Here is a 15,775-nt window from a genome sequence, read left to right on the forward strand (position 1 = left end):
ATGAAGGACCATATAACAGAGAACAAAGGTCAACTAATCCACATCAACGGTGGTGTGATGGTGGCTGAACGCGACACGGGAAAAACCCTGAAGAGAGATTGTAAAGAACATTTATTTATGTATGCCATTAAATTTCATATACATTGATGAGATTTTTAGGTTTTTAGGCCATAAGATTTTTCCTTAATGTTGGGTAAGAATCATATACGCCGCTTGCCTTTTAGGAGGTGTTTGGATTGTAAGCTGCCTAAGTTATTTATGCCAAAAGTAACTTATCTTAGTTTCTACTTATTAAGAAGATAAGTATATTTGGTAAACAACATACTTATCAACTTCTCCTCTCTTTGGTCTCTTCTCATGCCTCTTTAGCAACTTATGAAAAGTAGAATAGTTTTTTTTAAAAAATTAACTAAAGTGATGAAGTATTTTTAAGTGAAAAAGTTACTTATAATTAATCATAAACCAAACTTAAAATAAGTCACTTATCTACTGTTGTAAGTAGAAAAAGTAATTTAGTATCCAAACGGGCACTTAGGGACCTTAATTTGAAGTCCAAATCTCGAACTTGCCATGCATGTGGGCGCTCCGGTGGGCCCTACCACATGGGTTCCATGACCAACAAATTGTTTTCAAAAGAGGATTTATCTATTGAGTTTTGAGTGTTGGGAAAGAATTGCTAGGAATTATACTCACAATATTCATAGAAGAGGGAATAAAAAATAGGACAATGAGCAGGGAATCCAGTACCTTGTAATAATTTGCAAGATAGCTCTTCCAAGGAATTTCGAAATGCTTCTTTAACGAAAATGGATTCCAACAAGAAACCAAGTTGAGGCATTTCCAAGGACCTAAAAGAATGAATTTGCACCTAACTCTTTTATTTCATTTCCATAGTAGCTATTTGCTGGACACTGACTTAATCTACCCTTGTGGGAAAGTTACTGTTCTAGACACTTAAAAACGCATTCATTTTAATTATTAATAATTATTAATTAGATATTTTGATCTCTAATACATAATTACTGTTGACACAGAGTCATTATGTATTAGAGATTAAGGTCTCTAATACATAATTACTGTTAACTCATTTTAGGGGCATTAGGGCCTGTTTGTTAGACACCCAAAAAGGAGCTCAACTCAATTTAGTTAACCATAATTGTATATTAGAGATCCTATTTCTTTTCAGTAGGGATTAATGATAATCTTGGTACCCAAAAATTATGATCTCCAAAACATAATTATAATTAACTAAAATGAGACAAAATCATTTTTAAAAAAAATAATATTAGTGCCGAATAATCATGATCTCCAAAATATAATTACAATTAACAAAAATGAGACTAAATAAAAAATAAAAAATAAAAATCATTTTTAGTCTCCTCTCATTCTGAAATGAGATTTCCAAGAAACTGATGAAGAGATGAGGAGAAATGAAAACCAAGCTACATTTTCATTTCCAAAACAGAGAAAATACATACAAATAAGCCCAATTAAGCTACTAATAATCAAAACAGTAATACCACAACCAAACCAAAAAAACCACTCAGCTCAGCTGCAAATGGGGCAGAGCACCAGCCCATTCTCATTACATTCAGGGCATCTCACCACCTTCCTCCCATCTTCTTTCACCACCTTACAGCTCCCACTGCACCTGAAACAGGGCAAGAACCTTGCACCACCACACCCGTCGCAGATTGCACCAACTCTCACCTTCGGCAGCCCTTCGACCAACGCCGCCAGACCACCTTCTTCATGAATCTTCAGCACCTCCTCTGCTCCCCCAATATACCTTCCTTTCACAAAAACTCGCGGCACCGTCACCCCACCGCCCTTCCCTTCCATTAGTTCCCTCAGCTCCTCTCTATACCCCGAATGCATCGAAACGTCTCTCTCCTTCACCCAAACCCCAACCCCTTCCAGCGCCACTCGCACCGCATTGCAGTCTTCAAACGTCTTCCGAATCCCCCTCAGCGTCGTCGTGTAGATCACCACCGCATTCTCCCCGCCCGGCGGGCACCGTTTCTCGAACCCATCCAACGCATTCGATTTCACAGATTCTTTCGTTGGGAAGCTAGCGGTATTCAACAGCTTGAAGACATTGGAGCCGATTCGGGAAGGGAACCCGATCGGGCGATTCTCTTTGTTCTCTTTACCAATGATGGGGCTGTTGAAGATGGACGGCTTGGATGGCCAGGAAAGCTGAGTATCGAGATCTGGGAGGGTATTGTGGAGGAGGGAGGAACGAAGAGGGATGGGAGAGAAACGGAAACTGTCGTTGTCGAGGCCGGCCATGAGCTCCCAGGAGTTGATGATTTCGGGCTCGGAGGGACGGCACCTGGGCTCAGGGAGAGGAGTGAGGCCCACCAGCCTAGGGGTGATGGGTTGGGGATGGACGGTAGGGCTGCGTTGAGGGGAATCGAGGGTGAGGAGGCCGTAGGTCGTGGAGGTGAGAGAGACGATGTGATGACCGAGTCCTGATGGTGACCCACCGAAGTGGGTGTAGTCTTCGTCGTCTTCCAGGAGATGTGATGAAGTGCAGCCCATTTGGAGGATTGGACGGGAGCGGAGAGTATGGACGGTGTCGGGTTTTGGTATCTTTCAAAGTTTTGAATTTTTGAATTGAGGGTAGCTTGGGAGGAGAGCAGCTTTCTTACCTTTTTTACTCGGGTTTCGGTAGAAATTTCGTGCGGGTCACACATTTGAATCATGGTTATCACGAGGATGGTACACCGAGGGGATTATACGAGGGAGCAGATTAGGTGCGGCCCTTACGTGGGGTCAACCTTGATGTATCTTTCCTATATCCACGCCGTCTATCTGTTTTTACAGATCATTTTATCACATGAAACCAAAAATGAAGGATATCTAACTGTAAGATGAATATACTGTTGGAAACAGTGGCGATTGAACGTTCCACCATTAAAAACTTCCTACGGCCTACCGTATTGCTTATTTACCATCCAACCTGTTTATAAGGTTTTAAAAAAATCCTGGATTAAGGGAAAAATAAGTATCAACTTGATCCGAAACTTATTAGCCGTTAAAATTTTTTTAATGGTTAGTCACCACTGTTCTTCTGCTATGGTCCACCTGAGATTTGGATCTCCTTCAATTTTGGGATCATGCCTAAAAATGTTGTGGAAAACGGATGGACGGCGTGGATATAGAATAAATACATCAAAGTGGGGCCACCATAAGGGCCGCACGTAATCCTCTCCCGTATAATATGGACGCGGATTGCGTTGTGTGTGCCCGGCCATGGAAGGTACTGTGATCGGAAGCTATATGGGGCGAAGCGATGGCCGTGATAAATCCACTCCGTCCATTAGTTTATCAGCCTCAAAATCGGGCAGATTTCCAAAAATCAATTGGATACAAAACTCATGTGGACCACGCAACAGGAAACAGCGTGTGTTGAATCCCTAGTATTGGAAACTTTGTGGGGGGCAAATAAGTTTTGAAGCAGGCTGATATTTGTGCTACAGTTTATGGCAGTGCTCATGGTAAGATCCGGGAAATTTTCAACGGTTAACATTTCCATTCTCACTATTTCCTGTTGTGTGGCGAACATGAGTTTTGAATGTCTTAATTTAGGAGTCCTAAACTATGTTGTGGTTGAGAAACTAATGAACGGAATGGATTTCTCACGGGCAACTCTGTGGGCTCCACATAGCTTCCACCACGGTAACTTGCTGTGTCCGGTCATATGCAATCGGCATCCATTATATCGGAGTGGAATATTTGATACTCTGGAAGTACATGACGCTGGATATGCTGGGGCAGTTAAGATGTATATGCCTAAATGCCAAGGGTATATATTGTTCTCCAAGAAATAAAGAAAGAAAGAAGAGTAAAAAAGGGCCAAAAGGCTTGAGGGCCAGCTCTCTCCCACCAAAGGTAACTTTTCACATCCGTGCAGGGTAACTCTCAGCAAGAATGTTGTCCAATTCTAACCGTTGAACTCAAAAGTCATAATCATCCAAACCAATTGGGAAAGACACTTACATTAGTTTTGTACAGGGCCTATCATGGTTTTTATGCGTTGTTTAATTCATTCATTTGATGTGCCTCATCATCATGAAATCAAATGAATGAATTACCCAAATATCACATTATTTCAGGACATACACTCGCCCAATGTTAAGCCAACCTTACTTTTCGAAAAAAAAGGCTAAATAAAGTGTGATTTATATAATGGATAACATAGATTTTATAGACAAAGCCATTTACTCCGCGTCAGTCAAATAACCCCGCGGGTGCCCATGTGAGGTGCGTAAGAGCTCAATTGGGAGCTTGGATTTACAATGCATTAGAATTCAAATCATAGTTACATTCAAATCAAGGCAATTGCAATATCTCATTTGTGTTTGGAATTCAAATCTTATGTTTGGAAGCTTGTATTTGGAAGGTATCTCCGGTATGATCACTGGACTTACATTTGATTAACTAAATCAGTGCTATATATATATATATATATATATATATATATATATATATATATATATATATATATATATATATATATATATATATATATATATATATATATATTTGATAGAATGATTGTAATAAGCCCATTAAAATATATATTTTGGCAGGGAAAAAAGAAAAAAAGAAAAAAGAAGAGGAAATTCCAAGCCTTGGGTGGGCCACAAAGGTAATGATCATGAACAAGCAACTCATCGACATTTTTTAACCATCCATATAGACGTCCAATATTTTGATGGTTCAGATCATTCTATTAATGTAATTTTACTATTATATCTAATAATTTGATTGTTTTGGGTATCGTCAATATGACATGTATCCAATGAATTAGTAGCTTAGAGATATCCTTGTTACATGTGCGGCAGCTATTCTGCCGTTAAAAATGAGGCCAACAAGACATCATTTTGGATTACATCAAAGTCTCAACATTTTGCTTAGATTTTAAACAATACCAAAAAAAAAAAAAAAAAGTAGATTTGAAATACATCATTCGTTTTCATTTACCTTTAAATATAAGACTGTCAAACACAGAAAGTAGCTATTTTGATTTGAAATACACCCATCTATCTCCAAATTTGAGGAGCCACTACTGCCAAACACAAAGTAATTTTTTGGATTTGAAATACACCCACTTATCACTAAATCCGAGGCGTCAAGCTGGTGTAAGTGTCTTCTGATTTGATTTCTCACTTCCTTTCTTCCCATGTGAATTCAATGTGCAATACCCTAGTGTTATAAGCAACGTGACTAGTGTTTGTCTAATCTTACCCTTCTAGTTAATGGTGGGGAAGAAGGATGAAATCTTTGGGTTTTTTTTTTTTTTTTTTGGCGTCTTAATGTAAAAAAGCATTTTTACCTTTTCAACTCCTTAAAAGTAGGCCTTACCTTCTCTTACATACAGGGAAGACATCTTTGAGTACGGCTACCAATGGAATAAACCTAAACTCAAGAATATATATATATATGTTGAATAGGCTCAACTTGGCTAGTTCAAAATTTGCACTTGAGCCTAGCCATATCTAGGCCAATTAAAGAGCACATTTGATAAAGGCTCATTAGGGCCCACTATGATGAATGTGTGAATTCCACTGGTTACATTTGTTGCACCGACCCCTGTGAGCACATTAGCAAGAAAAAACAAAAAGAGATCTAAATCTTGAGTGGACCATAAATTTAGGAGTTGGGATAATCGACCGTGGTTGATCCTTCCTTTCTCCTTTGTCACCCCTAGTGCAACCTTACCCATTCCTTGAATCTCTCTTTTCTTATCTCCCTTGCTCTTTATACCCTTATGTATGTTACCACATTTCTCAAAATGATGTGTGGTTTGTTGTTTTTTGAAGTCTTAAATCATTCAGAAACAGGGTCTATCGATTGCAACGATAGACCATTCGATGCCATCGAGCACTGTTCGATGCCATCGAATAGTGTTTGATTTCATCGAGAATTTTCAGATTTTCTCCAGTTTGTCCCTGGACTAATTGGGTGCTTTTTCGATGTCATCAAAGAGTGTTCGATGACATCGAATGATATGTTCGATGCCATTGAAGATGGATCGACGCAATCGAAAGATTTTCGATTTTCATGTCTTATCTGTAGACTGATTAGGTATTAGTTAGATGTCATGGACATGGCTTTGATGCCATCGAAAGATAAGTTTCATTGACATCTGAGTGTGTTCGATGATATCGAACGGATCCGTGCAGATTTTCGCAAAGTTGCGATTTTGCGAGATTTGTTTTCTATTTCAATTGTGATTCTTCCAAAGGCTATATATTAGGGTGTAATCGGGATTGAGAGGTATTCTAAGGTTTTTAATTCCTCTAAAGGGTTTCAAAGGTATTGCAAGAACTTGATTCGAGGTTGTTCGAATTGGGTAAGCTCTTTTCACTTGTAATTTTTGCTTTCATAGTGCTATCTATCTCTTTCTACCATGATTTTTTTCCCGCAAGGGTTTTTCCACGTTAAATCATTGCGTTCTGTTTATGCTTGCTTGGTGCGATTAGATTACTTCTTTATATTCATTTTTATGTGCTTTCTTGGTCCCCTAACAAGCGATATCAGAGCTAACGTTAGGGCACAGGCTTGAATCTGTGATTGAAGTATCAATGACTGAAAATCCTAAGTATGATATTGAGAAGTACTTAGGAAAAATAATTTTGAGTTATGGAAGGTTAAGATGATTAGCCTATTAACTCAACAAGGGCTAGATGAGGCTCTTAAGGAGCGATGTGCGTCTATGGATGATGATGAATAAATGATTCTAGATGACAAAGCTGAATCTTTAATCCGATTGTGTCTAACGGATGAGATTCTCTATAATATCATGAGGGAGAAAAGTGAAGCAGAGTCGTGGGCGAAATTAGAGGACATTTATGCGAAGAAGTCATTTAAAAATCACCTGCACTTGAAGTTGCAGTTGTTCAACTTCAAAATGATAGAGGGTTGAGATGTGGAGGCCCACATCAATAATTTTAACAAGTTGATCTGTAAGTTGCTAGACATGGAGGAAGTGGTCAAAGATGAACATTAGGCATATATTTTGTTGAATTCTTTTCCAGTATCATATAAATCTTTCAGAGACTATTTGTGTACCGATAATACATCCCTGAGTATGGACACCATTATATCAATCCTTTAGGGAAAAGCCATGAGAAAGAAAAATGGTAGTATGGTATCTCTACTGATGCATTGTTTACAAGGGGTAGGAATACTGAGTGAGATATAAGATCCTCTCAGTAGAGATCTAATTCCAAGGGCAATGGCAAATGTAAGTTAAAGTGCTAAAATTGTGCGATGTCAGGGCACATGAAGAATGATTGTATAAATCTTAAAGCGAATAAAGAGAATACAGAGTCTTTATCCATGGAGGCCAACACTACCACGTTTAATGAAGAGACAAGCAGAGGTTATATATTGTCGGTGTCTATGATCGAACACTTATATGATGATCGTAGAGACGAGTGAATTCTTGACCCAAGGGCCTCATATCACATGACTCCTCATCAGAGTTGGTTCGCCAATTACAGAGAGTGTGATGGTGGACAAGTATTTATGGACAATGACAATGTATGTAATGTTATAGTTGTTGGTACGGTGCGCATCAAGATGTTTAATGGGATAGACCATACCTTGAATAAGGTGACACGTTCCTGATATGAAGAAGAGTTTGATTTCTTCTGGTGCACTCAAAGCAATAGGGTGTAAGTTCACTGGTTTGAATAGTGTCCTTCAAGTTTCAAAGGGGGTACTCGTGGTCATGAAAGCACAAAGGAATGGGAACCTTTACATGTTGATTAGGAGTACTTCAACAAGTGGAGTTGCATCAGCTGTAGCAAATTTCACATTTGCACATATGTGGCATGCACGTCTAGGCCACATAAGCGAGTGGGGGCATGAAGGTACTCTCTGATCATTGTTTAATTTCAAGCTTTAAAAATTCTGATTTAAATATATGTGAGCATTATATATATGGTAAACAATCTAAGTTATCTTTTAAATCTAGAAAACATGCATATAAGGGTGTGCTTGACTATGTGCATTCTGATGTATGGGGGCTGTGGCCCGTAGTTTCTACTGGAGGGTTGTCATGGTTTGTCACATTCGTTGACAAATACTCTCGAAAAGTTTAGATTTATTTAATGAAATATAAATCCGAAGTTTTCATCAATTTCAAACAATGCAAGGTCATGGTGGAAAAGCATTCAGGGCGGAAGTTAAAGGAATTAAGGACAGACAATGGCGGTGAGTTTATTTCAAGAGAATTTAATCGATTTTGTAGAGATGAAGGGATTATAAGGCACAACACGGTGCGCCACACACCCAAGAAAAATGTTGTAGCTAAGCGGATAAATCAGACTCTCTTGGAGATAGCTCGGTGCATGATTAATAATGTTGGGTTGGGCAATGACCTATGTATTAAGGCCGTTAACACGGCCTGCTATTTGGTGAATCGATCTCCTTCTACAACTATTTAATGTAAAATTCCAGAAGAAATATAGAATGGTCATAAAGTGGACTACTCAAATTTACGTATATTTGGTTGCAAGGCTTACTCTCATGTACCGTTAATTAAGAGAGATAAGTTAGACCAAAAATCTAAAAAAGTACATTTTTGTTGGATATGGTGGTGGTGTGAAGGGTTATAGGTTGTAATACCGGGTAACACTGAATATCATCACTAGTCGTGATGTCAAATTCGACAAAGGGTCCCTATTCTACAAGAATGATCAAGAGGAGAAAAAAGAACTAAAAAGGTTGGTTGTAGACATTCAGATTGACATAAGTAATATTCAGGTAGAGACATGCGAAGACAGAGGTATAAGAAGAGGTGGAACAACCACTTAAGAGAAATCCACTGCGAGATCACAGGTTATGAACAAGTTACATGAATGACTCTAATATCACATATGCCCTCATTACAGATGAGGGAGACTCGTCTACTATTCAGAAGGCTCTTAATGAGCCTGATGCAGAAAAGTGAATGGGGCAATGGATGATAAGATAGACTCATTGCATAAGAACAATACATGAGAGCTGGTGGAGCTTCTAATGGGCCGAAAAGCGATCGGATGCAAGTGATTATTCAAAAGGAAATATGATAGATACAAAGCGAGGCTGGTAGCGAAGGGTTATGCTCAAAGAGAAGGAATTGACTTCATAAAAATATTCGTGCCGGTGGTAAAACAAGTGTCTATCAGATTCATGTTAGCGCTGGTTGCCAATACGATCTCATGGTAGAACAGATGGACGTGAAGACTGCATTCTTGCATGGGGAATTGGAAGAGCAGATGTACATGAAGCAACTAAAGAGCTACATAGTTAAATAGGTAGAGAACAAGGTTTGCATGTTAATGAGGTCATCGTACGATTTAAAATAGTCGCTTAGGCAGTGCTATAAAAAATTTGATTCTTTTTTGTTGAGTTAGAAATTTATTAGGAGTGAATACGGTCACTATGTTTATTACAAGGCACTAAGTGATGACATGTTTATCATCCTAATATTGTATGTTAATGGCATGTTGATCGCCAGTAATGACATGTTTGAAATCGATGTAGTGAAGACTCAATTATCAGGGACATTCGAAATGAAAGATTTGAGGGCTACAAAGAGAGTTCTCGGCATTGATATACACAGGGACAGGAAGAGAAGCAGACTTTGGTTATAATAGGTAGAATACCTTGAAAAGGTATTGATCAAATATGGGATGGACAAGGCGAAGCCAGTCAGCGTTCCCCACGTGGCTCACTTCAAGCTTTCCTTCGAACAATGTCCTAAATCTAATATGGAAAAGCAAAATATATCTCGTGTGCCTTATTCGAACACTATGGGTAGTTTATTGTATGTCATGGTCTGTACGAGACCGAATATTTCACAGGCATTCGATGTTGTAAGTAAATATATGTCAAACCCCGACAAACAACATTCGAAAGCAGTGAAATGGCTACTTTGATACATTCGAGGTATAAAAGACTACGTCTTAACTTTTGAGAAGGCATAGGCCAAGTTAGTTGGGTATGTGGATTCATATTACGCAAGCAGTATGGATTCTAGAAAGTCGACTTCAGGGTATTCGTTTGTGTTAGCAGGTGGAGTAATTAGTTAGATGTCGAAGCTTCAGTCAGTGGTTGCTCTTTCCACAACCGAAGTAAAGTATATGGTAGTGACGAAAGCGTTGAAGGAAGGTGTTTGGTTGAGAGGCATGATAAATTAGTTGGGGCTTTAATAAGATGCCGTGTGAGTTAATTGTGATGGCATAAAAGTTTAAGTTTTGTACGACTTCTTTAGTCTTAGTGATGATATAAAAGCAAGATAGAGTGTGCACCAGAAGCATTGATGGAGCTATGATGCAAAGCAGAGATAAGAGAAGAAGACAAGAAACTACTTATTTAATGATTGAAGACATGGTAGGGATTGTTATTTTTCGAAGTCTTAAATCATTCAGAAACAAGGTATGACGATTGCATCGACGGACCATTCGATGTCATCAAACAATGTTCGATCTCATCAAAAATTTTCAAAATTTCTCCAGTTGGTTGCTGGACTAATTGAGTGCTTTTTCTATGTCATCCAAGAGTGTTCGATGACATCAAAGGATATGTTAGATGCCATTGAGGATGGCTCGATGCAATCGAAGGAGATTCGATTTTCATGTCTTGTCTCTGGACTGATTGGGTATTAGTTTAATGCCATCAACATGACTTCAATGCCATCGAAGGATAAGTTTTGATGACATTGAAGTGTGTTCGATGACATCGAACGGATTCATGCAGATTTTCGCAGATCGAGTTGCGATTTTGCGGGATTTGTTTCCTATTTTGATTGTGATTCTTGCAAAGGCTATATTAGGGGGTGTAATCGAGATTAAGAGGTATTCTAGGGTTTTTAATTCCTCCAAATGTTTCAAGGGTATAGCAAGGGTTTGATTCAAGGTTGTTTAAATTGGGTGAGCTCTTTTCACTTGTAATTTCATCTTTCATAGTGCAATCTATCGCTATGTGTATTTGATTTTTATCTGCAAGGATTTTTCCACACTAAATCGTTGTGTTCTCTTTATGCATGCTTGGTGCAATTGAATTACTTATTTCGATTCATCTTTGTGTGCTTCTGCAGTCCCCCAACATGGTTTGCAACTTTGAATGGTGTACGTGTCATTTTATTCATGATAAGTTGACCTCGATTTGAAGATTAGGATTGGATATTGCCCTTTATTATACCAAACTCAGCATAGACATGATATGGGTCGGTCAAGCAAGTATACTCGGTTGAATGACTTTCAAACATACTTTGCACGCACCCCACTCCTAATATTAGCTTATTGTCCAATGAAATCTTGTCATGTTGTTCTTGTTCTGAGCTCAGTACAAGCAAGAATATTACCCAATCAGAGTCCACCATTTGGTAGTTCAAATCATCAATCTTTGGCTTGAATGTTAGATATTGAATGACTCCATTAATAATGTAAATATTAATGGCTTGCTTCAAACATAAGTTTGAGTGTGCGGGTTGCCCGAACAGGACCCGTAGGATATTGAAGATGCGGACAACCTTGGCTTGGATTGCGCATGTAAGCGCGTGCGGCAGTTATTTGAATTTGTCTTGAGTGCTTTCGAGTTCCTGTTTCCCTGGAAATAAAAGAGGTCTGGAGTCCATCCGGTTGGACCACCCAAGTGGTTACTTCTAACGTTTAGTGCACGTGCGATATTCAATCCGTCCAATAGGTTTGTCCCACTATAGGGATTTAGTCATGCAAAAATCAACCACCTACATCTTTATTTTTTCCTATTAATTTATCAATGTTTAAACATTATTTTTCTGTGGCCCACCACACCTGATGCGTAGATATTCAGAAAATTTCATTAGGTGATCCTCATCGGTTGTATGTCGTATTCATTTTGTAGGTTGAAATTTACCAGCTGATTGGGCCCCATCTAGGATTCGGACTTAGACGCGGTTTGGCTAGTGACGCTGCCATCAGCCAGGTGGTTAGTGGTAGGTGCTATGTGGACCCCACCATCATATATGTGTTTTATCCACCCAGTCCATTCATTTTGAAAAATAATTTTAGGGTTTTATTCCAAAAATGAGATAGATATAAATCTCAGGTGAACCACACCATGGGAAAACAGTAGTGATTGAATGTCCACCATTAAAAACCTCCTGGGCCCACTGTAATGGTTATTTGATATCTACCCAGTTGATTAGCTCATACGTACTTGGATGAAGGGAAAATATATATATATATATATATATATATATATATATATATATATATATATATATCAGCATGGTCGAAAACTTTCGTGGCTCCCAACAAGTTTTTAATGGTGGGCGTTGAATCAACACTGTGCGGTCCACTTGAGATTTGGATCAACCTCATTTTTGTGCTCATACCTAAAATGATGTGGAAGAATGGGTGGACGGCATGGATTAAACACATACATCATGGTGGGGCCCACGGAGCACCGACCACTGGCCATTGGCTAGTGGCAGGGTCAGTAGCCAATCCGTTTCCGACTTAGAACGCCTCGTAATAAAATACGGTGACAAAATTAAATAGAGTTGTGATTATCAAGGCTAATCAATGCTCCGAGTCAAATCTACGCAAGTGTGCCATTCTGTTATTTGAATGGGAGATGGTTAAGTGCATCCAGAAGCATGGAAGTACTGTGCCTCCATGCCATTACGAGACACAGGACTTACGTAAACACGATCGTAACCGTTAATTCAGTAGGATTGGTAGTGTCTTTTCAATAATGTGGTAAAAGCACTTTTTTGGTTCAATTACTAAAACTATAATTGGTGGGCCAAAATCGATGAATTCAACTATAGATATCATTCATTACGAGAAATTTCATTTATTTGATGGGTTTGATGATCCAGATAAGGTTATTTTTTATTAGTTGCCAATCGGTAGTAGATACAGAAGGACACATGGTTCAGATCATTCCAAAAATTTTTTACCAATTGTACGGATGGAGGCACGTAATTCTTTTCCTCCGGAGGTGCATTAGATTTCTTCGCGTTGGGAAGATGCATGTAAACGTGTGAAGAGGAAATGGTCACACGTATACATCTTAATGGCACAGCGTTATCCCCGCAAGCGGAGTGTTACCAGGGTAACACGTTATGGGTGTTGCCCCGATCGTGGGGCCCACCTTGATGTACGTGTTGTATATCCACGCCGTCCATCAGTTTTTTCAGATCATTTTACGGTAAGATCTTGAAATGAAGCAGATCCAAATTGCAAGTGTACTAGACAGTAGGTATTGAATGCCCACCATTAAAAATTTCCTGAGGCCACAAAAGTTTTAGATCAATCTGATATTTTTGTTTTCCCTTCATCCAGGTCTGTGTGACCTTATTAACAGGTTTGATGGAAAGTAAACATTAGGTAAGGCCCTGGGAAGCTTTTAATGGTGGGCATTCAATGAACATTGTTTCCTGTGGTGTGGTCCACTTAAGATTTTAATCTGTTTCATTTCTAGTACGATTATATAAAATTAAATATAAAAACGTATGGACGGCGTGGATATAAAACGCATACATCAGGGTGGGTCCCAGAGTCAGGGAAAGACCCGATAACGGTAACACCTAATCCGCGCGCTCTACTCATTCAAGTAACCGGATTAAGGCAAACGCTCCCTTGTAAAGCACATCCAGTGTGCTGCAGCTAGGATACACTTCACAACAGATGAGACCCATGTACACGTGTCAACTACCTCAACTCCAAACCGCCCAAATGGCAGGATCGCGTTTAGATGGATTATAGCAAGATATTACCCTGAAAGCAGGGACTTCACTGGTCCGCTGATGGACATCCGATCCACTGTTAAAATGAAAGACAGGTCCATTGATGGAGATCTGATCCAATGTTAAAATGAAAGTTGTAAACGGTACAAACTCTACCAAAAAACAAAAAAGAAGAAGAAGAAGAAGAAGAAGGATTAAGCAAGGGTTGAGATCGTCGAATTTATCTGATTTCAATTACATAAAGGCAACATAGTTTTATTTATTTATTTATTTATTTATTATTATTACTTTTTAATTTTTTAATATATATATATATAACCCTTTGATACTTCCAAGGTGGTATGGATTTACAAAGATACGAAAAACAGGGATAGAATCCTACACAGGGTTGTCAATGGGCCGGACTCGGGAAGAGCAAAAACAAAACTTTGAGTAGGCCCAACCCAAATAGTTCAAAATATGGGCGAAATAACCCCAGGCCCAGCTCATTGACGGTCATGATTCTAAATTTCGCACACTCACGTCTCGCTACTTAGGGCTGAAAGTCGGGTGGGTTCAACTCCACTGATCCATTGGGTTGGGCTTGGGCAGGATGTATCTCGAGTTCATTCTCGGGCTTGGGTTATACAAACACCAACCCGATTAAACTTGGGTTGTGCTCGGGTTGAGGTCTTAGGTTGCCCAACCCAACCCAACCCAACCCAACTCAACCCAAACCCAACCTGAACTCGAACCCGATCGATATATAAGTTACTTATAAATTATAATTGAGTGTGGATCATCTGTCTTGAAGGCATAGAAAATTCCAGTGTCGTTGGGTATCATTGGTCCATGTCATTTTCAATGATTCAAGCTAACAAGATACACTGGATTTCTCTATCCCAAATAGATTGCGTACTACACAACATGACTTTTAAAGGTATATTTGTCCTATATTTTAGCTTGTTTGTTTAGAAAAAATAAAGTTCTTTACTATAAATAATTGCATGTATAATTAATAAACTCATAGGTAAAAAAATAAGATGTCTATCAAAATATAATAAACTAATGTAATAACGAAAATATTAACATATATAAACCCAACCAACCTGACAGAGCCCGCTTGAGTTGGGCTTGGGTTGAGAATTCCCAACCCAAGGTTGGGTTAAGTTAGGGTTGAGGTATAGGAACATTAGGTTAGGCTAGGGTTGAGCACCGACCCGACCCAACCCAACTCAACCGCTGTTTGATATGCGAAAGCTTTCCGAGTGATAAATATTTTACATCTGAAAAGAGTTTCCCAAGTTAATTGTCAGAATTGTGTTATAGTTGGCACTTGACTTTTATTGGATTTGACTAACCTATAAACTGTTTACCAAGCACAAAAAGGAATGATCCACACCACTGATCTTGAGTAAGGTTGGCAATAGGCCGGGTCCTCAACTTAGAAAAATAAAAAATTTAAATAGGGCCAGCCCAACGGTCCGATTGATTAGTTCAAAATCCAGGCCTGGGCTTGACCCATTGCCAAGCCTAGCTTGGAGCAGCGAATCCTCCAAAATCTTCAACTCATTTAAAAAAAAGGGCTTAGATTTTTTTGAGAGGCCTTAAGAGCATTGACAGATGCACGTGATGGATAAATTGGATGTCCTGCACTGACAAGGAGCATAAGAGATACAGATGATTGATGGATAGGATGTAGGTCCTACAAATAGTTTCACATGTATTAACCATCATTATGCTCAATAATGTATAATGTCTTTGAGGGTTTTATCCCTTTGCCTTTGATATAAACATGGGATATTTGATTATAAATAAAATGGGGTGTTCACAACATTTCCACAACCATCCAAACACTATTGTAGACGCTCCACCTCTAAACCATTTTTGGACGTTTTGCAAGGATATAAGTACGGATTTCTTCATTCAAATATGATAAGTGGGGTTCACACTTGATAATCTAGACCACTGGTCTATTGTGTTGCCATTCCTAGAAAATATCCTGGATGGAAAAATCTATCTTTTAATGGACCTACAAATAAATGGCAGAAACCA

The 15,775-nt window shown here is 38.9% G+C and overlaps 1 protein-coding gene across 1 annotated transcript; it reads right to left on the minus strand.

The window, feature by feature from the left end:
- Nucleotides 1-1,421: 1,421 nt before the first annotated feature.
- LOC131248627 (uncharacterized protein At5g39865) lies at nucleotides 1,422-2,676 on the minus strand. The gene has a single exon (XM_058248992.1). The coding sequence runs from the start codon at nucleotides 2,542-2,544 to the stop codon at nucleotides 1,549-1,551; it is 996 nt and encodes a 331-aa protein (XP_058104975.1). The 5' UTR covers nucleotides 2,545-2,676; the 3' UTR covers nucleotides 1,422-1,548.
- Nucleotides 2,677-15,775: the final 13,099 nt, after the last annotated feature.

This window comes from Magnolia sinica, chromosome 6, assembly GCF_029962835.1.
Source record: "Magnolia sinica isolate HGM2019 chromosome 6, MsV1, whole genome shotgun sequence".
Classification (NCBI taxonomy): Eukaryota; Viridiplantae; Streptophyta; class Magnoliopsida; order Magnoliales; family Magnoliaceae; genus Magnolia; species Magnolia sinica.